Raw genomic sequence first — 24,264 nt, forward strand, 5'->3', positions numbered from 1 at the left:
CACTGATCCAATCCAATGCCATCCGACAGTGTAAACGTGCTTCCTGTTTGGGTTTAGGGTTCAGTTTTGCAACGTGATCGATTGTCGTCCTCACGCTCCGTAGCGATTTTCCTTTCCTCAAGTAAACAAGCACAAACTGTCGTCATTAGGGACTGTGGCTGCGTTGGAGAATTTTCCAATATAGCCAACAAAAAGACAAAAAAAAAGTGTAATCGTAATTAATGCTCCTCCTATCGCAAACAGACGACTGCATGCATGACGCAGATTCGTCTTGACGCATTATCGAACGGAACTAATGTAAATTAAATACAAAAAAAAACACACAACACCAAATCTGAACTAATAAAATTAATAGCTCGGTCAAGGATAAGGCCACTCGGAATGCGCATCGCAAAGCCGGGAAGCCATTGAACCTCGGCGGACAAGTGATAAAGCAGCGTGATGCTCTTGCAGCATATTTTGGTTGATTTGTCGATGAACTGTCCCCTGTAGGAATCGACAGGCATGTTGAATGGTGCAGTGATCTGGTTAATCCTGAGGGTTGGTTTGAAAGTCACTCGAGGCAAGGAATTTTCTTTAGAATTTTTCCAAAATTCCAATCCCCGTAATCGTAGTGCTGCTAACTGTCAATCATGGGAATTTAATATCGCACCCTTATCATCGCCAGTATCTCCTTCTCACACACACTTAACCTTATAATAGTTACCCGTATGTAGGTCGTTGGACAGACCAATCAATTGACGGTTAAAGGCTTTTGCGTGCAGATAAGAACTAATTCAATTCAGCCAGCCCTTGAGACACTATCAGCATCTAGCCCTGCCATACGATCTGCGGTGCGTACATTACTATCAACAATCGATAATGAGCTCTTGTGAACTTCAACGCACTGCTAGCTACAGAACAGGAGAGTGAGAGAATCGATCAATTTTACCCAGCTCCACAGACCATCAGACAGTAGTAGTAGGTCCCCCCACACACGGAACTATTCGAACAACCTGTCGTTGAGTCGAAAATTTGAACAGCTGTACACAGAAGAGAGGACCGTGCGGTTGGCGCGAATGGCTAGCGAACGGTAACGAAATTAAGCGTAACGATCGTACACGAGCGGACGGGCGCGCGCTTACACAAACCGGGAGCCATACAAACTCACTCCACTCTACACGCGACTAGTGCGCGCGCGGACTCTAGTATCACAATCATAAAGGATGCTTTTCTCGCGTCCGGCGTCTCATTCAGCTTCCGTCGGTCAAAGGAGACCGACCGCGTTGTTGGGCGACCATACCATAGTACACGGTTGCTTAGATGGTGAAGAAAGGCCGTTGCGTTGTATGCGCTGTTTTGAGGAAGCAAATTGACAGAATTGAAGTGTAACTAAATTTCCCTGTTCCGGGAGCTGTGGTCACTAAATTTAGGTTAAACGGTAAAGAATAGCTGAACCCTTGGAAGGGTACGTGTCACGTGTGTGCAGTGAGAACGCGGTGTGTTGATGTGTCTTTTTGGGTGATAGAACCATTCGAAGCTGTGGTGATAGAGCCTACCTCAAGCCGGTTGTTGCGGTGTTTACAAAGGTGGGTGTTTGTGATCATCCCCTCGTGGGGAGTTTCGTGGCGCTTAACAATTAGGTCGCAAATTTTGTGAAGGTGAAGGTGGTAAATTAGAGTTTTAGAGATGGGGGAAGCAACGGTGGTAATTAAGAAGGAGCAGCTAACACTGCAGCTTGATCCTGTGATGTAAGTTAGAGGAAGATCCTGGTTCCCGATGGTGAATAAACATGGATGAATTCTTACAGGACACAAGTGCCGGAAGGATGTGGCCGTCGCATGTGGCTGTTTATGGGGGTTTATTGGAAAACGATGCTAGTGCTGCTTGTCCCCTGTCTAGCGGCCACGGTTTTCTTTATCGACACATCACCCCCATTCCGGTGTATGTACATCGTGATGGTGATGGGAGTCTTTTGGATTACGGAGGCCCTTCCACTGCCGATCACGTCCATGCTTCCGATTGTGCTGTTCCCGATGATGGGCATTCTGGATACGAACAGGACGTGCATGATGTACATGAAGGACACGATGCTGATGTTTATCGGTGGCATTGTGATGGCACTGGCCGTGGAGTACTGTAACCTTCATAAGCGCGTTGCACTAAAGGTGATCTCGGTGATCGGTTGCAGTCAGCGAAAGCTTACGTTCGGGCTTACCGTAGTGACAATGTTTGTGTCGATGTGGATCTCCAACACAGCCACGGTAGCGATGATGTGCCCGATCGTACAGGCTGTGCTGGAAGAGTTGGAAGCGGTAAGATTTTTCTAGTGCGAAATGTTAAGGAAGTTCATTAAACTCAGCTATCTCGATCCTTCAACAGCAAGGACTCTGCAAGATCAACGAAAAGTCCAAATCGGTTGAAGGTCCCACGGGCGAGGAAGAAGAGTAAGTGTTCCGTGGCAGGTGTGGCAAGGTGAACAAGCATAACGAACGAGCTATTTTCAGTACTCCACGACCCACAAAGGTAACGCTGTGTTACTACATCGGGACGGCTTATGCGGCAACGTGCGGTGGTGTTGGTACGATCGTCGGTTCCGGTGTGAATCTCACCCTGAAGGGCATCTACGAGAGTCGATTCCCTGATGCACCTACCATCGATTTCCCGTCGTTTATGTTCTACAACGTGCCCGGTATGCTGATATTTACCTTCCTGACCTGGGTTTGGCTCCAGTGGCTTTTCATGGGAATGTTTAAGTAAGTAATTGGTAATTGGAGTTCTAGGGAAAGCAACCACTAATTCTTGATCCCTCTTTAACCTAGTCCCGACAGTGAAGATGCCCGTGTCGCCAATATAGGTCCCGAAGGTGAAGCCGTTGCCAAGCGAGTGATCGAAAATCGCCTGCGAGAGCTCGGACCGATGAGCTCGCACGAGCTTGCTGTAGCCTTTTTCTTCGTCCTTTCGGTTGTGCTTTACTTCACCCGCGAACCAGGCTTCATGATGGGATGGGCTGATCTCGTACCGGATGTGTAAGTGTGCTAAGCTTGCAGCTGGAACTCCCCCTCCAATGTCCTTACCACGTGCTTTTGCTTGCAGCAAAATTAAAGATGCAACTCCCGCCATTTTTGTCGTGATCATGATGTTCATTGTACCGGCCGATTGGAACTGCTTGTCTTTCTTCCAGAAAGGTGGCGGTAAGTTGCATGCAAGCGTTTTAACGCCGCTTGCACCAAAGCTGCTTCGAGCTTTCTGCGTGTGTGTATAGCGAGCTTTCTTCTCAGCGCTTGACAATCCCTGGATGCTTTCGCTTTTCCTAAAGGGCGACTACCAAAACGTGCCTCACCGGGTCTTATTACGTGGCGGTTTATCAACCAAAAGACGCCCTGGAGTTTGCTGTTCCTGCTCGGCGGTGGATTTGCCTTGGCTGAAGGTGGTCGCACTTCCGGTATGTCGGCCTTGCTCGGACAATCGCTCGCCGGGCTGAAGGTTTTGCCGCCGCTGCTGCTGCTGTTTGTGCTGTGCGTCGTTGGTGAATTTCTTACCGAGTTTACCTCGAACGTGGCCATCTGCAATGTGCTGCTGCCAGTGCTGGCGGAAGTGGTAAGGTTCTCCCTGTGGTTTCGTCTCATTCTATCTTTCCTGTTTACTAAAGGTGGCCTTATGTCTTTACTTTAGGCAATCGCAATTGAAATTCATCCCCTGTATCTCATGTTTCCGGTGGCGATGGTATGCAGCTTTTCGTTCCACCTTCCAGTCGGTACACCGCCAAACGCGATCGTTGCTGGGGTGGGCAATATTCGCATCAAGGATATGGCGGTGGCCGGTATAGGTCCGTCCATCTTTACACTGATCGTCAGCTGGGCCAGCTTTCCGACGTGGGGCAGCATTATCTATCCGGAGCTGGCAACCTTCCCGGACTGGGCAAGGCCCTTGAATGAGACGACACTGTAAATGGGGGAAAACGGCTGCGCTTAAGGTTGGGAGTAGCCGCAAAACTCGGTATTGTAAGATTGTATTTTTATGTCCGTTACGTGCCATTTCATTGTTGTAAGCGTTTAGAGTGTAATAAATCTATTTTTAAACACACGATCTTCAACTACAGAAGCCCAGGTACATGTTTTTGTTTGAGAATTTCAAGGTCTGTTTGGGATACAAAATTAATATTTATAGACAGGTGCTCACTTCGCAGCAACTTTGTGAACTTGTTTATTGACCAACCGCCTCAGGTCGTTTCGTAGTCGCATACGACACGTGTCTGTCACCTTTACCACACACGGATCATTCGTTAGAAGGCATTAAGCCAACTCTCCACCATACATTACCATTCGACATCAAGTCAGGGGACAGTAGTCTCCTTCGTTGTAGCAGGGTAGGTTCTGTTTGTCCTTTTCCGGTCGCTCAATACCGACCTGAGCACCGTCCTCGTCCACACAGTAGCACTCACCGCGTCGACACGCCAACCGTTTATAGTTCCCGTTCGGGCAGCACTCGGGGATCTCGAGACTTTTGCTATCGATCAGCAGCTTCCTCGCCCTGGCACACTCTGTAAAGCGAGCGGATTGTGTGCGCGTTATGCATTTGGGCCGATGACGCATCAAGGACACACGACAAAACTTACTGCAGTTCATGGACGCGGCAAGCCTTGAACCTACCGGCGCCCGGTAGTCCTCGATCGGTGCACCGTCCTTGTCGGAACAATACTTGTAGCTACCGGTCGGGTGTAGTTGTATGCGATCGTAGTATCCATCCGGCTGGCAGATGTCCCGATCGAACTCGAGCACGTTGTAGTCCTCCATGGCGTACTCGCTGATGTCGTAGATTTGGGTGATCTTTACATTTTCGCAGTCCCGCAGGTAGGTTGTGTTTTCGTGCAGTCTTTTATCGACTGCGAGAGGAGATAGAGATGACAGTAATAATGTTCGAGCTAGCTCAGTAGTAAAACTTACAACAAGGAAGACTCGAAAGACCGCGCGTGACGTTTCGAAGATCGGAAGTTGGACGTCCACTGTGCATATCAACGCAAACACACATATCGTCAACGCACTGCAGTTGATCGAAGGATCCTTTTGAGTCACAGCGTGACGTCAGCACGGGATACTGAGAGTTGAGCAGAGTGCGTGCTTTTGCCGCCAGGCGGGAGCATTCTATAGAGATTAGGAGCAAATTAGCTACTTCCATTTTAAGTAGTTTTTGATCTACCAAAACCTTACCACATCGCATTGAAATCTGTATGCTGGCAGTGTGGACAGCTTCTCCAAATATTCGCTGCCCATCCTCATCAACGCAGTAGCACCTATAGAATTTACGAATAATTTTCCAGCAACTTCTATCACCATTTGTAAAATGCTTACGTTTGTCCGGGAATGCATCGAACGGGTTGAAAGTTTCCATCCCCATCACACTCTGGACGCTGCATAAGATGTCCAATAAGTCCTGCCTGCCGTTGATCATCAAAGTTCTTTTGGGCGGTATAACACTTGCTCGACTCCAGCACTATTAAAGGAAATTGTTTACTATTTCAAAGCGATTGAAATCATTTCCAAAATCCCCATACTTACTCGGTTGACACGTTGGATGTTCATCACCTTCTGCTACCTTGCAGTAGAGCCCCGGGCCGCAAATTCCCGCCGGCACTGGATACCCTAGCCCACCGACCGAACAGTCATCGCCGAGCTTTAGATTCTCCACACAAGTCTTGCAACAGGAGCAAGGCGTTGCAGATGGAAAGATGATACCATTGTGTGTCGCATTCTGTACTCTGCAGGCCGTTTTGAGTGCATCACATTCGTTGTTTTCGCGATAATTCTACAGAAAAGAGAAAAAAAAGCTACAAATGAAATTGATCAAGAGCAATTGATTGCATTTACTCACATCACAGAAATCTTCGGTGCAAACGTAATTCTTCGCCAACTCCAGCTGTGCTTCGATCAGGGCGATGATCGCAATCAACCCCAAAATGATTGCGCTGGATAATCGGTACATTTTTTACGACAGCTCACCGTGTGCGCAATCAACGCGGCCACTTTCACCGATCTGTCTTAACGCGTTCGAACTGACAAATAAGACACAATAAATCACCTTCTAGCTGAGGTGAGCTATTGGCGGTGCAATCAATGACAAAGTGTGCCTCACTCGGCAGATAACGATTGATAAGAAAGGTATGTATGTGGACATTGATTTTTATGTCTCACAAATACATATCTCTTGAGTGTAAGTGTTGTTTTATAGAGGGATGAAATTGTTGTTGAATTTTTAAAAAATGAATAAAAGTTATTTCGATAATTTGCACAAAAATAATATTCTAATTACATATTCCCTCTTTGGATGAAAATGAATAAAGTGTATCAAATTCTAGCCAGTTGGTTAGGCATGCAATGACTCACATCGGTGTGTTTCCCCAAGGCTTTTTTTCCCTGTTCATCCCTACATTCTTGAAACTGGAACGTGTCCTATGGTAAGAAATTTTCGGGAAACATATCACCTCAATTGGCATTCCGAATATGTTCCGGACGTCAACAAACGCTCGGCACGCAATCGAAATCCCGGGGTTCGCAATCCCAAAGAGCATCATCAACAGGTCGCCGGTACAGTGTGTTTGGTGTGCATAAACAAAAACGCTACTGTTGACGAGCTAGCTGGTGAACTCCATCGAAACGCAACATAGCAACCATCGCTACCGGCTTTCCGGTCGGTGTTGTCAACGCAACGCAACGGTTGCCCCATGCTAGACGACGCTTTCGATCAACGACTCCTTCGTAGGGCTCTGGCGTGCACTACTCGCTTGCCGGTGCCACTTGCAACACGAAACGCGTCAGAACGGAAAATCAGTTCTTGGTGAGGTGGAAAAGAATCGAACGTGTGGCGAAATCAGAAGTTGGCGTCGGTTGACTGAGTTTCGGGCAGGTTTTTGTCGTGCCCAGAAATAGCGGGCACGTTGACAGAAAAAAGTTCTGTTCGGACATTCGCGTCACGGTGGTTGAGAGGCGATTTTCGGCTACCAGTTCCAGCGGGCGGACCACGGCCAGGAAATGGATCCGGTGCTACTCGAGCGCGAACGTGTACTGTTCCGGCTGAACGAAGAAATAAACGCCAAGTCACGGGGACTGTTCGACCTGAACGAGAACGTCAGCTGGATGACAACGAAGCGCCGATTGCGCCACGGTATGAAGAAGCTAAACAATGCCGTCCCCGTTGTGGGTCCGCCGGGCGATGAGTCGTCCTCGTCGGAGCTGGGAGCCTCGATAGATACGACCACCGGTGGTGCTACCGGAACTGGGTCGGAGGAGGAGCCGGAAAGTGATGAACGTGCATCGGCAGCCGTTATCTTCGCGGTGGTCCACGATGGGGGAGAGCAGAACACGTACGGTGGGGGTGAAAAGGAGCGAGTGCAAGCAGGAGACGATCGTGGACCGGCCTCCACGATGACGACCCTCACCGAGATACGGTGTGATGCGATACAGGAAGAGCATACACATCGGGCGAACAATACGAACCAACAGCTGCAGCTGGTGAAGGTCACGACCGTCTCGGTGTCGGAGCGCAAGGTAAGCAATGGGCAGCGTGGGACAGGCGGAGCCGGTGGACCGGTGGGTGGTGGAGGTGGAATGCTGATCGCTAGCAAATCGGTGACATCGGCCGCAACGGCACGCAATCTTACCAAAAACATGGCCGACGTTGTGCCGAAGGTGCTCGAGAAGAAGAACATCAGCTCGGAGGGACTGATCAAGTAGGTTGGCGTCGATCGCTCGTGGAGCTGGTTAGCATGACGTTAATGATGCTGAGGTTTGTGCCCTCCACCTTCGTGTTTTGCGTAGGTTCCTCAAATCCAAAGTGGCTATCCTTCAGACCGAACTGGAAGCGAGCCAGAAACAGAACGAGGCGAATGTCAAGGATCTAAATTTGGCGCTCGATCGGTTGAAGCAGCTCGAAGCGCTGAAGGAACAGCTGCTCACGAAGAACGGTGCGCTCGAACGCACCGTCAAGAAGTTCGAGGAGCGAAACGTGGAGCTGGACAAATTGCTAAAGGTGAGCACGCCAGCAGAACTCGTGGTTTGGTGTCGGTGATGATGAGTCGGTGCCGCGCATTACAGCGCAACGCGATGATTGATGCTTCTTTTTTTTGTTTTGTGGGACAGGAAAAGGACGCCCAGCTGAACGTGTCGGCAAAGGAACTGTTCGGGGCACGGTCGGAGATCCGCAATCTGGCCCACGTCAACCAGACGCAGGAGAAGCGACTGTTCAAGACGCAGGAGGAGGTCGAAAGTTTGCGCATCAAGCTGAGCATCGCGAACGATTCGGAAAAGGTATCCGTTTGTTACGTTTGTTGACGTTGAACGATGCTTTTTCCACTTTTTTTTCGGTCGGTAGTAAGTGTTTGGGGATAGTGTGTGTGTGTGTATGTAAACGAGGTGGGAACAAAACAATTTTTACTGAATTTGGTTCTTGACGAGGAAACAAATTGTTTCCTGAAGAGTGTTAACGATGATGTACGGGTTTGGGGGTTGGAAAGACTCCACAAGGTCCAACTGTGATGATTTGTTGAAAGAGTAAGGTTAGAAACTCGGGGTTTCCTCTCCAGTTCGGAAAGTCAACCATGGGAATGGGTGATTTATTCTGTGACTGTCCATAGTCTGCCTTTTTGAAGCCCATGAGTCATTAGTTTGATTCAACAGATTTGTTTTGTATCATGTTTGAAGAAGATTTTATGACGCTTTTTTTCAAATTGTGATTTATTCTCACATCGGACAATTAGAATATTCACTAACCTAAGAATTGAGCTTAAATTATGATATATTTTATTACTAATATAATTTAAACTCACCAGGCTTATTGTGAGACGACAGCAATACATACAAGCTAATCGACAACTTGAACTTTATCTCTCCACGGACCAGCACAGTCATAAAAATTTCACAGAGTATTTTTATTTAAAAATTGTGTTTTCGTTTGGCATTTAGCAATTATCCGTTTTTCCTTATTTTTCTTCCGTAACGAGCCATTTTTACCGGTGTTAGTTAGAAACAGCGTCCTAAAAAAACGGTTTTTTATCTACCACAAGCAGGCGCACCTTTTGCAACATAAATTCTTGTCATGAAATAATTCATATAATGAAATACTATTTTACAGTTTCACACTTAAAAAGGCTTACGCTTTGTTCATATTGCTGTGAACGCTCTGAACCTACAAGGTTGCAAAACAAAAAAATAGACTATCAATCAATGATGGTTTTTCCATGACGGAATAAGCCACAATCACTCAAATATCAATTTATCGAAGCCTACAAACTCAAAAATTATCAAATCATAGCCACATTTTACAAATAAACTTGACCTTTGCAGCCTCCAGGAATTTTCACTGGTTGCGATAAAGCAGTGACATAATTCTAGTGACAAATTTAACGCAAGAAAGGGGTACAAATCCCATAAGCGTCAATCCCCCGTGATGAGGCCCGACTATCCTACTGAGTGATATAAATAGTAAAGAACAAATAGAAAAAAATAATTGAGCAAAATCGCACACTTCTTTTCCATTAGTGGGGATTTTATCGTGGAGCTGGGTTTTAAACTCAAATTTCAAACTCATTTCAACATTTAACGCAATAATCGAAATCGCTTTCCTTCTCATACTTTCGTTCCCCTCCCAGGAAACGCGTGATGCCGCCCGGCAGGAGCGTCTCACGTACGAAAAACAAATCCGACAGCTCCGCAAGCAGCGCACCGAAGTGCTGGCCGACTACAAGAAGCTGCTCCTTAGCGTCGATCAGATGAAGAAGCAACAGTTTAACCAGGAACAGTCGAGACAGATAAATGACTTTGAGAAAGATTATTTGCGGCATCTAGACGAGGCCGCATCGTCGCCACCACCGTCAATGCCGCAGTAAAGTGTGTGCGATTTCGTATCGAATAGAAGTAGCAGCAAATAAAGTAACTCTATAGTTTTCATACAAAAGAAAAGAATACTTTTAATCGGTCATCGGTCGTTTCGATCGTAAAGAGAATAGGATGTGCGAGCGTGTGGTGCGTTTACCGCGATTAGTCATTCCACGACCAGAAAGGCAATGCATTCCGATGCGGGTGCAAGAACCAAGCGGGACAAAGAATTGTGGAATAGCAGCGGGGGAAGGTGCGGCCAAAAGGAAGGGTAAAAGGAAGAAGGATGACGCGTGTTCTTCCTGTACCGAATCAATGCACCGAATCTGTTGCATATATGCAACATGCAGCACACGATCGTGAGCCATTTCCAGGAAAAAGGCCAATAAAGGTGAAGACGGTCGCACAAAAAAAAAGCTTACGATCGAAGCTGTTGGTGGTGAAGAGATTTTTTTTCTCCTCTTTATATTCATCGATGTCTGTTGTCTCCTTTCCAACTCCTCGAGAAGGTCTTTGTTGCACATTCTTCATTGGGCGGCTTTCCGTTTGGGCTTTGTCTTGTCCGGATCCAACTCCGGGTGCATTTCTGCATTTCCCCATCGCGTCATTCTTCGTTTCGCTGGCCGGTGTGGTAGTGTTTGTGTTGCAAAACTCGACTGCAACCGGTTCGGGTGTCGGTGGTTTTTTTTTTTTTTTGCTTCTCCGAACCCACACAAACACACAGCCCCAATGAATGCACGCTGCACAATGCTGCCATGTTGGAAAACTGTGTTGCACATGTTTGCGTTTATCGCCGAGTGCAGCAATGGCGCCCGAAAAACGTGTGCGCGCGCCCGTGTGGGCCGTCAATCGATGCACACGGAACCTTAGACAGGAACTCGATTTTCAAATGACCGGTCCCATAGTGAGCCGTTGGCGCTCGGCCCGTTGATATGACCCATTTCCGTACGGAGCGATCGCTATGGCAGCTCCCCCGAAAAGGAGGACACTTTTACTTCTGTGCCGATTATTCGATGCTGGTATGATTCGTTTCCCGCTTTCTTTCTTGTGCGGACCCGGTTGAAATTAGTTGATGTTTCTAGGGTTATTTATTTATGCTTGTTTGAGGCGCCCGACGCTGATATCATTACCGCTGACCAGTCCGGGAAGGCTTAATGACCGCAAAACGTTTGCATACCGCCTTTGCGCCAACTGTTGCTGTGCTGAAGAACGAAAGTAAATGAGAGAAAAAGTTTCCTAATTACTAGGCCGATCGAATTAAGGTCACTTTTGTTTTTTTCTGCTTCTTCTTCTTTATCTTGTATGACCGTTTGAAGATTCTTTTAGTGCACCCGCAGTACCTTGGGGTATTGGGAGGTGTATACAAGCTCATTAGTTCGGGTGCGCCGATGTGATGTGTGATGAACGCTTTGTGCTACTATTATTGCTGCCTCCCAGAAGTAATTGACCATTCAGATCAATGGTGCAATGGGTTGTGGTGGTAGAGATCGTAAAAAAAGGTTGCAACGAAATCTGCCTTATTGAGGGTTTTAGGTCGGCATAAAGCCATTTCGAAAATAATAATTTTAAATAGCCTTTTGTGTTGAGGTTATTTGAGGAGTTTAGTTTTAAAATTTGAAAAGTTCTATTATTTTAAAAACAAGTCTGTTGAGTAACTGAAACAAAATCATAACGATTATCCCGTTAGGAATGGATTTGAAAATAATCATCCCATCACTATTACAAGCTTTCTACCACTCTACAGACTACTGGACACTGATTACCGACTGAGCATTGCAGCATTAAAATCAGAACCAATGATTACGATAAAAATCCCATCTCACGACCCAAAAGAACAGTTTCTGCTCTCCGCCCAAAAGCATCATTGCTCTTTGCTTGACCTAGAAAATGATTCTAATTAAATTATTCCTGCTTAACGGACGCAATATTTTGAACGTCCGAACGCCCCGAAAAGCAACAAATTCAATTAAGCCCACTATGCACGAGCCCGCGAACGCATCACACTAACACTACCAGCGCGATCGCAACAGCATAATGTTGCTGCGCAATCCATTCACACGTACAACACATTCCATCGCAACACAGCATAGGGGGCGCATGCACCTCGACAGCAAAACATCACCAACACAGGTGTACACTGGGGGTGAAAAATGCACACAGTTTTAATTCTGCGATGCGTACGGGCTGGAAGGAAAGGTGTTGAACCAACCCACAGAAGGTAGGAAAAAGACGGAAAAACCCTGGTAGGCTTAGTGGAAGATCAGTTCACAGAAACTCCTAGAGGTTAAGCGGGTATCAAGCTGTTTTTTCGTAGTGTTTATGAAGATCAACCGCATTTCTATTTCATAATTTATTTATGAGACTATTGATCAAAAATGACATGCTTAAATTACGACACCAACCACTTTAAATTCAGTATGAAACGCTTCAAAATAAGTTTGATGTTTGCTATTGAAATAGAGTTAAATTTAGCAACAATAATAGTGATATTCGGACTCAATCTTTCTTGGATCTGCATCTATAACGTATCAGAAAGACAAGTAAACTAATAATAGGCCGACATAGCCTAGTGGGTTGTTAAGCTAAAAAGAGAGTTTTTTTGAGTGCTCTTGTCGTTTCAATACTGTTCGGAGACTTGAGTTTGTAAAATAAAAATAAGTGATATAAACTGCCTTTAGTTAGTTATTTTCAATCGATTTTTTTGAGAACATATTCAGTGTAATGCAATTTCGATTTGTTTAATATGATTTGTTTCGTCTTTTACTCCCACACAGGTGTACGAAGCACGGAATTTTATTTATATTAATAAAAGGATAGCATGAGTTATCACAAAAGTCCACTGACTATAGAATAATTACGGAAAACAAATTTTTTTTTTTTAAAACATTGCTCTATAACTTGTTTTTACGTAAAACCCCAGAAACCAGAGCTTAGAATTGGTTCGTAATTTTAGTATTAATTAAAAAAAAAGTCTGCTATTTTTGGTTGTTTATTTTTGTTTAATTGGTAGCAATAGAAATGTTGTAGGTAAATAAATGTATCAAAACGAGATCTGAACATGGTTAGCACTAAATAAATGATAAGTTTTCTGATGATGCTTTTAATTTCTTATTGTATTTTTATTCCTAATCTCAAAGCTTCACCACATCGACATCAATACTTTTCTTCCGCTTCCAACGTGCCTAAGCACGGTAAGCGGAGCAACATTTTCAAGGTATTCCGGTCTGCGGGCGCGTTGAAGTCACCCGAACGAACGCAACAAACTTATTCGGTCCGTAGCCTCGTAGCGGTAAAGAGTAAGTCGATCTGCGCACAGTTTGTTGCGCCTTTTATCTTGCTTTTACTTTGGTTCTTTCGCGATCTACGCCCCAGTGCCGTTGTTGGGCGGCCCACTCGGTGTGTGTTCCTGTTTTAACAATATAGCTATTGGTAACCGCGAAGTGTGCGAACGAACGTATAGAGCAGTTTCTGTTGTTGCTTTAGAAGCTTAAGTTATTAAATACGTTTGACTATTCGCTGTTCGGCGATCTCACCTGTGGCGATCGTCCTTCCGTTGTTGTTTAGGATAAGATTTTTGTGGATGCCTTCTCGCCTTTATCGTGTTTAAAAATTCATTCCAAATTTCGTCACCCGCTGGTACGCAACGGCGATCGAAGGTAAAACACAACTTCCCTCAACATCTGGCTGGTCGCCAGCAGGAGCAGCATTAGCAGCAGTGTAGAATATGTGCCTTGCGAGATTTGTCTTCGGTGAACGCAAACCTAAAAGGTGTAGTCGATGTGGATTGCGTGCTTTCTGTTTGCCTTTAACCGTCCGGTCTGGCTGACAAAAGATCGTGTTTGAAGATATCGTTGTCGTCGTGGTGTGTGTCGTACAAGTGCGTGTGTACTCTGTCCTGTTCCGTTTGGTGGGTTGTGCGAGAAGCGTTCTGGGGCGATAAATTCTTCACGTTTTGCTTGAGTTTTCGTTTGGGAGTTTCGAGTGGCAATAACCCATTTTTCATAATTTAATATTTATTTTCCTTTTTTTCCCTCCGTTCCGTTTCGTATTCCGTGCCGGGTTTGAAACAGCAAAAAAAAAAAAATAAATAAAAAGCAGCAAGGAAATGTGTTTGGTGTAGCGATGTGCGTGCAGTGCTGCTGTTAATCCTTGTGCACAACCGAATGTGTGTGTGTGTGGCTGTGGTGTGCATTTTCGAGAGAAGAAAAAAAGTGCATTGAGTGTGTATGTAAGTGTATGTGTGCACCGATAAGAAGCAGTAAAAGGAGCCGCCTTTCGAGTGGTTTTCCGACGTTCAGTGACAGGGTGAGTGGAGGACACCCCGAAACAGGATTTCTTCGATCTGTCCTCGGCACAGCGGCCCTTGCGGCGATCGTGCGCTCATCGAAAAAACGAAACGGTCGGCAACAGTAGAAAGAGAACCGACCGTGCCCAACAAGCGCAACAAGGAAAACACGGCAAGAAAACTGCCACCATCGATCACCATCCCGTGTTCGTTTGCTTTTGGTGCGCAAGCCGTTGCATAACCTCGACAAAGTGGAAAGTAAGTATCTTGTAAGTGAGCAGGCTAGTTGTGTCCACTGTACCAAGATCGGTCAAGATGGTTACCGGTTATCGAACGGCGCTGCTGTCGGGTGCGTTGTGTTTTTTCCTTTCCAAAATTTGTCTTGTTCTTTCGCCCAAGTCCAGCGGAAAGCTTGATTTATTTTTACTGCTGAAGGTATAGTTGATTGTCGTTCAGAATCAAGATGGATTAGCAGTCGTTGCTCCTTGCTGAAGTATGACCAGGCTTGATTTGAAGCAGCATATTACAAACCTTAGAGGGAGATTATCAACGGTCATAACGTTAAAATTTGAGAAGAATTCTATTTCAAAGCCAATAGAATTCTTCTATTGCCAATAGAATAGCCAAGTGATATATGCCAATATCACTAAAATTTACACTGCATTTTTAGCTCTCGAACGCAAAAAATTGACTCACAAGCTACGGATAAATCAAATCAAGATATCAAGAAATGGCGGCCTAAGACCTTATGAGGTTGCAGAGCCAAAGAATACTCTTTTGTCTGACTGAATTATTAGGCAGATTTGCCTCTCAACAGGCAAATTGCAAGACTATCTTTACAGTTGCATACAGTTGTTACGAAAACTACTTATTTAGTGGGATCTTTTCGAGACACTGTATTGAACATTACCATACTTCTATATTCTAAACCAAAACAGCTGATGGTAGTGTATTTTAAGCCTCAGCACACAAGACTGACTAATCATTTACTAAAATCAAAAGCTCCTAGAATGGCAAAACAATATGTGATGATGTTGCAGAGCCAAATCAGAAGAAAAAGAAAAAATATTTTTAGCTACATTCAAAGTCTCTCAACAGGCAAATAGTAAGATCATATTATTAGTTACCTGCAGTTGTTATCCAGATAATTTATTTATTGGGAACATTTTGGGCCTAGGCATTAGATGCTCTCAATAGACAATTCGTTTCAGCTGGCAATGATTTGGTTAATAGCAGAAGCTTACCATACATCAAATAATCAGCATAGTCTAAAATTAGGACCCCGACAAAAGCATTCGATTAGAGATAAAACTGATATTTAACAGTTTACCTTGATCGGTGCCATTGCTCTGTAAAGTCCGACGTCACGATTGTTAATAGTTCAACGATTCTCTTAACTCTTCCTGGCCGCAACATGACCGTAGAAGGTGGGACAAGGGATGTCGATGTTGATGTTGTTTTTTTGTTGTTGTAGCATACACTTCAATCATGCCTCAATATTCAGCCGATCGTTCGATCCGTTGGGAATAATTTGAGGATGAGCTCAGCAGATGACCTAACGTGGCGCAGCATTTGGCACGACCCGCGATCGATGCTAAATCTCGCCAACATGAGCTACCGGTTCGGTGGTGTCTTCCCTTGCCAAGGCTTGCCAAGGCCAAGCCACTACATCCGGAAGTGATCATTTATAGGGATGATTCGGATCATTTTTATTTACGGACACGAAGTCACGATGAAACCGTATAATTTTATCACGCTAGATGATTAGAGTTTGTGCGAAAAAACACTCCTCATCCAGCAGGATGTTGTTGTTGAGCCATCAGATAATAAAAAGCATGGGTCTGAAGACTGCAACAAAAACCATATTAACGCGACAGTTGTGTCCATCACCTACGTCATTCGGCAGATGTTCCAAAGAGCATAACGGCACCTGGTTGCAGTTAGGAATGGTGGGAGATTTTCCCAGTTCCACCCTTTAAACAAATCTAGATCCCGGCCAATCCCTGAGGCATCACTTTCCTCGCTCTACTTAACCCTTGCGCTTTTGCCGTTATCCGTTGTTCCCAATGTTTTTTTTTTTTGTTATATGTATGCGATCGGGTGGAAAATCCGCACATGCTGTGGCATGCGTTCCGGAATTGCATGTGTGTACCTCGTTTTGTTCCGAAGCCAGGAACAAAGCTAGAAAAATGGGAGGAAAAACAGCCATATTGAGGTTATGTAATGGGAAATTAAGCATAACTGTGTATGGTAAGAGATAGCAACGGCCAACCGTACCGACCTTCGTGGTCCGTGTAAGAAGCCCCATTCATGGTAAGTTCCCATGAACTTTTTTCCCTCCACCGACACCGCGGGTCGTTCTGATATTTTAGAAGTTCCCTTGCGGATCACCTTTCAAGTACTTGCACTGCCCCTTACCAGAGCAAGGTCGGGGGGGCAATCATATTATAAGAAAATTGGCCACCATAAAATCTAGGCACCAGGTGCGAACGTTGAAATAGCAAAGTCGTGAGCGATGGGGTGTCTGTTTGTGCTGAATTTGCGTGCATGATTTAGTAATAAAAAAGGCATACTTTAGTAACACACCTCACGAACTTTAATGGCGTAATTCTGTTGTCTTGCGTCGCTTGTATGAGTCACAATTTGATGGGATAGATTTGACGTGTAGAGAAAATTTGATTCTATCCCCGTACGCACACTCATTGCCCAGCTCAAGAACGTCTTCGTCTTCCTTGTGTGGTGGGAGTACAGCAAGATTAATTTGATGTAAGTGCTCCCACACAAAATCCAACCGTACGCAAGAAAAACCCAACATCCTCTCAGGGAGGATACACATACTGGGCCGGGAATAGCCGTTTACTTATTCAACAACGAACTCCCCAAGTAAACTCAACTCACGTCAACGTGACACATTACGTTGCGTTGCGTTAACCTTCAACTCTCATGGACTTTACGTTTCCCTTCACACACACGCTCGCTCTATCTCTCGGACGTGTAGCATGATGTCATCGTTCGACTACGGGCTAATGTCGGGGGAGTCGACGTTTGTGTGGAGGCGTTCGAAGCTCACGTGCACCCACGCTACCAAGCCTCAGCTGACTTCCGTCACGGAATGGAGCTGGTTGATGATGGAGATGCATTTAAAGGCGACGTGGCCGCTTCTAACTCCTCCAGTCGGTCCACGGTCTGGTCTGTGACCTCTCGCCTTCTCTTAACGCACGCCACATGTGCATGGTTGTGTGTGCTGTTGTACGTTTGTACTAGCGATCACGAGTAGGAGTAAGCAATGCGAGATCATTCTCGGATCGCCAACTGTGGCAAGAATACGCAGACTTCAATTACTTCATTTGCTCGCCACGCCAGGGTGGATGGATGGATGGATGGTGTGATGATTGCGTTAATTTCATTACAGTCGGAAACAAAGCCTCTCGCATTTCTGTTTTCCCCCCTTGATACCTGTACACCGTACGCCGAAGATCGCCAAAGCCTAGCACATATGCTTTGGAGGTGAAACAAATTGCAAATGCCGGTGGTTCATTATGGCGAGGGTTTGGGGTTAGAAACATGCCAACGGGTAATTCGCAACCAACCAACCAACCTTTGCACTAAAACGCAAATGGGAACGAATGAATGGGGTGAGCATTTTCCAGCATGTGAAAAAATAATGGTATTTCTAGGCATAATTCACACCGCAACATGAGTTTTGGCAATGGTGAACTGTTACAGGTTAAGCGGTCGAGTGTATTTAACATGTAATGTAATGTTTCTACATAAAGAAGCTATTAAGGCGGGGTGAAGTAATAACTCTTGAATGCATTAGGGAGAATTGAGATCCGTCGCTTACACGTATTAAGGTTAACTTGAAGCAAACATTTTCATTTTACATTAATTTTTATTTATTTTCAACCGGTTTAAATTATAAGATAATCTGATTTAAAATTGCCTATAAGCAAGTTTACAAACAACAAGATTAGCTTGTGATATTCGATAAACACTAGTCGAACCAGAAAACGATCACCTTTGCTTAAAAGTGAGGTTCGTCGCTTACCAGCATTGAAGTCTATTGTATGCAAACAAAACCCATTTAGCGTGCGTTCTTTTTCGGAATCTCTAGATGCTTGATCCGCATGTTTATCACCGATCACCCTCGAAAGGATGCGATCGTGCGTCATGATTCGAAAAGAAACCAGCACACCAGCAAGCTTGAACGTTGAATTTCTCAACCAACACCGTCCACCGTACCCGGGGAAATGCTTCGACCCCAAAAGTAATAGCATCGTGCAGTAGCAACGGCCCGCAAGCCGCTGGAGGAAGCATAGAAAACATCTAACCAGCACCCATACACATACGCATGCCCGTGGCCGGCCAGCCAACCAACCGGGCTGTCGACACGGTCGAGTCAAGAATCCGTTACATTGGCGTACGCCGAGGTCATTGAAAGCAAACGTACTTTTCGTATGGTTTGCTTCGCTCGCCATACGACTCCATACGCATTAGATTGACCAGCGTATGTATGTGTTTGTGTGTGAGTAGTTGCGTGAAGGTAACATAAAAGGGTAGCCACCACACCGGATCGCCAGGGCAAATGGAAAATAAATTGAAATCTGATTTCCCAACCGAATGCCTAGTGCCTCGTAGTCAGTACCGCTAGATTAGCTTGTGGTACTCGGCTGCCCCATCGGCTGTCTGACTTGTGAATGATTTGAGAATGGAAAGCTTTCACCAGATGTGCGTTTAAGATTGTGCGTGGCGTTGTGTGAAAGAATTTTTTCCAAACAAACACTCCCCCCGCCGGGGGAAGACCTTGGGAATGCGTCGCGTCTAGAGTGGTTAGCCGTGTAGCATAAGGTGAGATAATACCGATCAACAACGTATTATGGTTAGGATGGGAAGTTTATTGCACTCTTACGGTATTTAATATCCATTGAAACAGCTTTAGGTGTACAGCCACAGGATAAATGCAGCATAGAAACAGACTAGAAAGATTTCAATGCTCGCATAGCGCACGAACTGACAAAGTTTAATATTTTTTCAGTCGAAATAAATCAAACAAAACCACAGAAGAAAAAAAGAATCTTTCATTGTGAAAGAGATCACCCAGACGCTTCGAACGAGGACAGAGCAATTTTCGAATCAATTCGATACATCCTCCCTTCCCGTGTCGCGGTGTCTTTCGGATTCGACTCCGGATGACGATCGATCGAGGCTACGCTTCTTTTAAATGGAGCTCACGTTTTGCGGTTAATTATTGCTTCCTCTTCAAATCACAACCTCACCCGGCTGCACACGTTGCTCATCACATTTTCTTTACTGATGTTCGATAAATAAAAAAAATGTTTTCAAATCTTAAGCCGATCGTATCGATGGATCGATCGATCCAGTCTCCATTCGTGTCCGGGAAGGTCGAACCTTCATGTTGTTTGATGCGCGCGCGCGTTAAGGGAGGAAAACACTAAAAATAGGTCAGCTCAAATTAAAGATAGTCGAGGGTTAGAAAGAACGAGAGAACAAGAGAGGCTTTTGTCTATTCGGATCGGTTTAGATTCGACCTACAGGGGCCGTTCGGTCGGTCACGACTAATCGACGATCATATACGTGCAACGCTGCCGCAAATCAAAAAGGAAAATCGCCCTATCGGAGTCAATTATTGACGGTAAGCTGGGCCCGTGTTTGTGCAGGAAGAGTCGAGAAGGCCTCTGCTTAAATGGTGCCCGAATGCTCATTAGACTGCCCAAGCAGAGTGGCCCAGTTATTGTGGGGGATGCCTTACTACCGACGCGAGACGAGAGTGTTGCGAATGTTGTAAATTTAACAAATTATAGTTTTGTACTACTGCGACTGGTCTGTGTTCTGTTGCTATTTCTTGCACATCCAGCATGAGTAGAGCAAGCGTCCAAGGAATCGAAACCAGTAATTTATTCCTTTGCTGGTGCTGGCCAAGTAAATCAGCAGCACGATCTACAGAACCACACAATGGAGCGGTGGAATCCGGGATGGAAATTGTAGAAATGTGTTTTCAAGCATCAACATCCGCCGTGGTCCGTGGCCAGAAGGAGTTGTAGGTCGTACGAGCGCAAAATTTCTGCGAGGATCACAACAATTTGGCAAATATTTAAATTTTTAATGAATCGTTTTTGGGACTGATAGCCGCAAAGGAAGCAAAAGCTAAAAGAAATCAATTAGAATAAACGCAACCAAGAGCAGCAAACGTAACAGACAGAACGGCAAAGCAACATAATTATAGCGCTCTAATCGTGGGATTAAATATTTTCCACTCCACTTTTGCCCACGTTTCGGCCGACGGGGCGGAATCCCTCATCAAATCGGTGCACCGTGTTAGAAGCATTGTGAAGAACGATCGATTCGCTGCTCTATCTCGTCCGGGTGTCACTTTTCTTATCGCAGAAAAGCGGGATTGAGTCGAGTGCCGTAACGGGGATTGCATATCAATTAATGGTCGGCTGGTGCACACATTTTCGTCAGCATTCCTGCCGTATCGAGTTGGACGGGTGAGGTGGAAGCATTAAAATGTGAATTCTATGCTAATGCCCGTCAACCGATGTTCGTCTTTTGGTCGATGGTTTATGTTGGCCGTGCGCTGGGGAAGCTTTATTACGATAAAGTTGTCGGCCATCTTTGGACTACCGGCTGCGAGATGTAGTCTTACATGCCGATCGGCTTACTTATAGCAATATTTATGGTTAGTGAGAAGGTTTGGGAAGTGAATAATGTTATTGCAGCAATTTGTAACGATTAATGATTGAAGATAGGTGCAGCTAAGCGTTTAGACTTTATTGAGACCTTTTTCTTTCTGTCGCTGTGATTGTTTACTGAGAAGAAATACAATATTTTATAGAGTTTCTTCATTCTCAATAGTAAAAGCGTTAATTATAATCGTGTTTCATTATTAAATATGGCATAGTTTCATTAATTATGATCAAAATCACTTGTTGAATCGATTAAAATACTTCTTCTAGTGGTTTTTATATATCTTTTATTGCATTTTTTACAATGAAATATGTTCAATATTTCGGGTCCTAGTTTTTCAGTACATTATACTTTATGGGCTCAGTTCATTCCTATTAAATAAAATAAAATAGAATGTTATCGAACATTTTTTATTTTATACAAAAATCCTTAATTTTCGTACTCAATTGCAGTTTTTTCTATTCGTAAAAAAGGGTACATCACATCAGCTTCTCCCTGATGTTCTTCTAACTCCATCCCTATTGATCTAGTTTTGTGATCAATTTTACGCACAACGGTAGTTAATGTTCCCATTACTATCGTCATCATGCTCCATATGACGCTCAGTCCCTGTGTCTAGCGCTTAGAACTACGCACCATACATCCACAATTATCATGCCCATTTAACATACCATCCATTTTCATTGTACTGCGAAGTACAAAGTTTTCCTTTGCTTCTCCATGATACAGTTAGGAAAAAAGAGACTTCATTCACACGATTTTGTCTTGGTTGTCTTCGCCGCCTTTCTTTTGTTACAAAATAGAACGCACCTTAGGCACGCGCCTGATTATGTGTCCTATTAAAAGACTGTAGAAAATCGCAACAAAAACACGATGCGTTCTAATTCTCGGGTACCTACTGTACCGAGTTTGTGTAGATATTAGTCCGCTCCCGATAAATTTTCATACTGTGTTGGTGCCTCATTGAAAGAGCCTTCGTTGATCAAAGGGAAGGAGGTTAAAAGGAATTTTCAATTCGTTACACTGTGTCTGGATTCCGAGATGTGTACCATGCAGGCTCGATCGCACAGATCTGGACGATAGTTTTGGGACTTGGGCTTATTTGCTGTTTTTCTTTGTTTTTTTTCTCTTTTGCTTGCCTTTGTATCTGCAATTAACATACAATCACCGGATCACCGGTCGTTTTGTAGGCCCGATCAAAGCCAGGCTGAGGTTTTTATAAAGGGAACTGTTTCGCCTCTTTAAGCCGAACAAGTTCTGATGCTTCGGTGTGTGATATACAGATTCAAAAGATTGCGGTAAGCGACGAACCCGCTTTTAGAGCTGGGAGTAAAACGAAGGAAACCAAAGGAGCACTTGAGAGCTTCGCGGCACTTGAGCGTAGTTATTTCTGAAGAGTCACCATCGTGAAACGGGACAAGATTAGCTTAAAGATTTTGGAAAGGCTCATTCTTCTTGCACCATGTACAAATAACTGTCCGTCGGTATACAAAAGCAACCTAACGGAATTAATTAGACCAAATTCTCACCATTACGTGGCACGGCACTGGGTCGATTTTGGTGCTGCAATCTAGCCAAATTAGGTCTGGTTTTATAAGGAAAAAACAGATTACTAGATCAAATCACTCCAACAGAAACAGAAAAACGATGATCGTATGATTGATAACGGCACAGCCTCTAATCATTGTTGGAGAAGCTACTGCGTCCCCGCTGTAGAATGAGCGTCACAGTGATGAATTTTGATTTTTCTTGTATTCCTCGAAGCCACCAAACAGGTAACGGTGACGGGGGTAAAAGATGGCGAGGAAAACAGAAGAAGGGGACAGTATTCAATTTTGTAAAGTCATCCAAAAGGTGACCCACTTTTGGCGAGCACGAATCACCGTTTCGTTTTGACACCTCAACCTTTTCGGTGGCTTTTTTTTTCGCTTGGTTTTTGGTGAGCGTGATCTGTTTCGAACAGGTTGGCGAGGTCATCTTGTGTTCGGGGTGGCAAGGGACTCGGTCGATCTGTTATCCATAGTGAGGGTGAATTGGTTAGGGGTTTTCGGGGTTTTTCTTTTCTCTCCACCGCCCAGTATTCCATATCATTAAATGATCTCCATTTTTGGGAAACTGCTTTCGATCTGCATGACCCGAACTGTATGTGTGTGTTTATAAATTGCTCTATTACGCAACGGAAAAAGGTGTCACGTTAATGCGCGCGTGGAAGCAAACTCGTATGCGATAAAAGAAATGGTGGAATAAATATCTGCAATCAGGCAAACACCCGACTGTGTTTGATCAGTGTTTGATGAAATCCGTTTTTTCGCGGGCAATTACTCGAGCGCTAAGCGTGTGCAAATAATCGACCGAACGAGCATGGACAATTGTTCAGCGATCGTTTAAATTCACACATCGAAATTGAGGCAATTTCGAGTGCTGTGTAATGGATCACCATCAGCAGCTTTGTAAAAGATTTGCGCATTGAAAGTGATCAACGTGATTAATGCGCATTGTTGTGGTTGGTTGCGGGAAGCGAAAGGATCCCGATGAGATCAGCAATTATGTCATCATTATCGTTATGGCAAAATATCGCTTTTTTGACTGTTGCTTGTATTAATACAGACAGCTCAGAAAGGAAGCTGTAAGTTGTTTGCAAGATACTAAAGAAGCACAGTGTGTGCATGTTTGTGTGTGTGTGTGTTTTCCCCCTCTATTGTTATTGCCATCCGATGACCACCTCGATCACCCAGAAGGTGAACTCATCTTCGCGCTTCATGCAAACGCATCCTGTACGGCACAATTAACTGGTGGCGTCACTGACAAAACATGAATTGCCAATAAATAAAGTAGACAGCTCGGCGGGAGGGAAAAAAGCTATCATTAACTCCCTGTCGCGGTACGGTGGTTGTGGCGAGCAGCAAAGAATGCTAATTGTAGAACGCGAACAGTTGGCCAGGCTAGCCGCTTTAGGCGATCGTACATTAATCAAGTATCGCTGTTTGCGGCCCGTTCGATCGATTAATCTGGGAACGGCTGGAGCAACGCTACGAAAAAAAAAACGGTCCCTCAACAGTACTGTTAGACGATGTGACCGGATAGTTTCCGGAACGAGAGCTGCTTATGCATCGAACGGGTTGTAATTATGCAGCCGAGTGACTATCGCCAACACCCGTGGCTGAACGGTTTCGATGGTGATCAATCCATCAGCGTCAACCGCGCGACGGTGATGTCATAAATCTTGACACGATAGAGGAGCCATAGACAGGCAACAAGCAGCAAAAAAAAACTTATAGCGGGACTACTGGGGGTCTTCCTGGGCGTTTTGGAAAGCATTCATCCGGATCTCATCAAGACGGCGGGGGGAACTGTTTGTCACGACTTCCTGCTTCGTTGTTTTGTCGCTTACGAATTCTTTCGATGGATTACGCAACTGTTTGA

General features: G+C 44.8%; 4 protein-coding genes across 4 annotated transcripts in view; 3 read left to right on the forward strand and 1 right to left on the reverse strand.

Moving 5' to 3' along the window:
- The first annotated feature begins 1,665 nt into the window (after nt 1–1,665).
- Nucleotides 1,666–3,933, forward strand: LOC126561923 (protein I'm not dead yet-like). Its single transcript, XM_050218298.1, has 8 exons — nt 1,666–1,730; nt 1,790–2,294; nt 2,362–2,426; nt 2,487–2,735; nt 2,802–3,008; nt 3,076–3,173; nt 3,299–3,579; nt 3,655–3,933. Exons 1-8 carry the CDS (start codon nt 1,669–1,671, stop codon nt 3,928–3,930), a joined length of 1,743 nt encoding a protein of 580 aa, XP_050074255.1. The 5' UTR covers nt 1,666–1,668; the 3' UTR covers nt 3,931–3,933.
- A 377-nt stretch (nt 3,934–4,310) lies between these two features.
- On the reverse strand, nt 4,311–5,971 carry LOC126562343 (uncharacterized). Its single transcript, XM_050218817.1, has 7 exons — nt 5,851–5,971; nt 5,538–5,784; nt 5,331–5,472; nt 5,190–5,272; nt 4,926–5,123; nt 4,598–4,864; nt 4,311–4,522 (listed from the first exon to the last, which is right to left on the reverse strand). Exons 1-7 carry the CDS (start codon nt 5,959–5,961, stop codon nt 4,311–4,313), a joined length of 1,260 nt encoding a protein of 419 aa, XP_050074774.1. The 5' UTR covers nt 5,962–5,971.
- Nucleotides 5,972–7,007: 1,036 nt separating this feature from the next.
- On the forward strand, nt 7,008–9,859 carry LOC126562287 (uncharacterized). The gene is made up of 4 exons (XM_050218748.1): nt 7,008–7,705; nt 7,794–8,004; nt 8,115–8,282; nt 9,623–9,859. The coding sequence occupies exons 1-4, from the start codon at nt 7,008–7,010 to the stop codon at nt 9,857–9,859; spliced, it is 1,314 nt and encodes a 437-aa protein (XP_050074705.1).
- A 4,430-nt stretch (nt 9,860–14,289) lies between these two features.
- The window catches only part of LOC126563636 (cuticlin-4), a 38,987-nt gene continuing 29,012 nt past the window's right edge, over nt 14,290–24,264 (forward strand). The window contains exon 1 of the mRNA XM_050220280.1: nt 14,290–14,391. The gene's annotated coding sequence lies outside the window, so the exon portion shown is untranslated. The remainder of the gene's footprint in view (nt 14,392–24,264) is intronic.

The sequence above is a fragment of the Anopheles maculipalpis genome, chromosome 3RL (assembly GCF_943734695.1).
Source record: "Anopheles maculipalpis chromosome 3RL, idAnoMacuDA_375_x, whole genome shotgun sequence".
Lineage (NCBI taxonomy): Eukaryota > Metazoa > Arthropoda > Insecta > Diptera > Culicidae > Anopheles > Anopheles maculipalpis.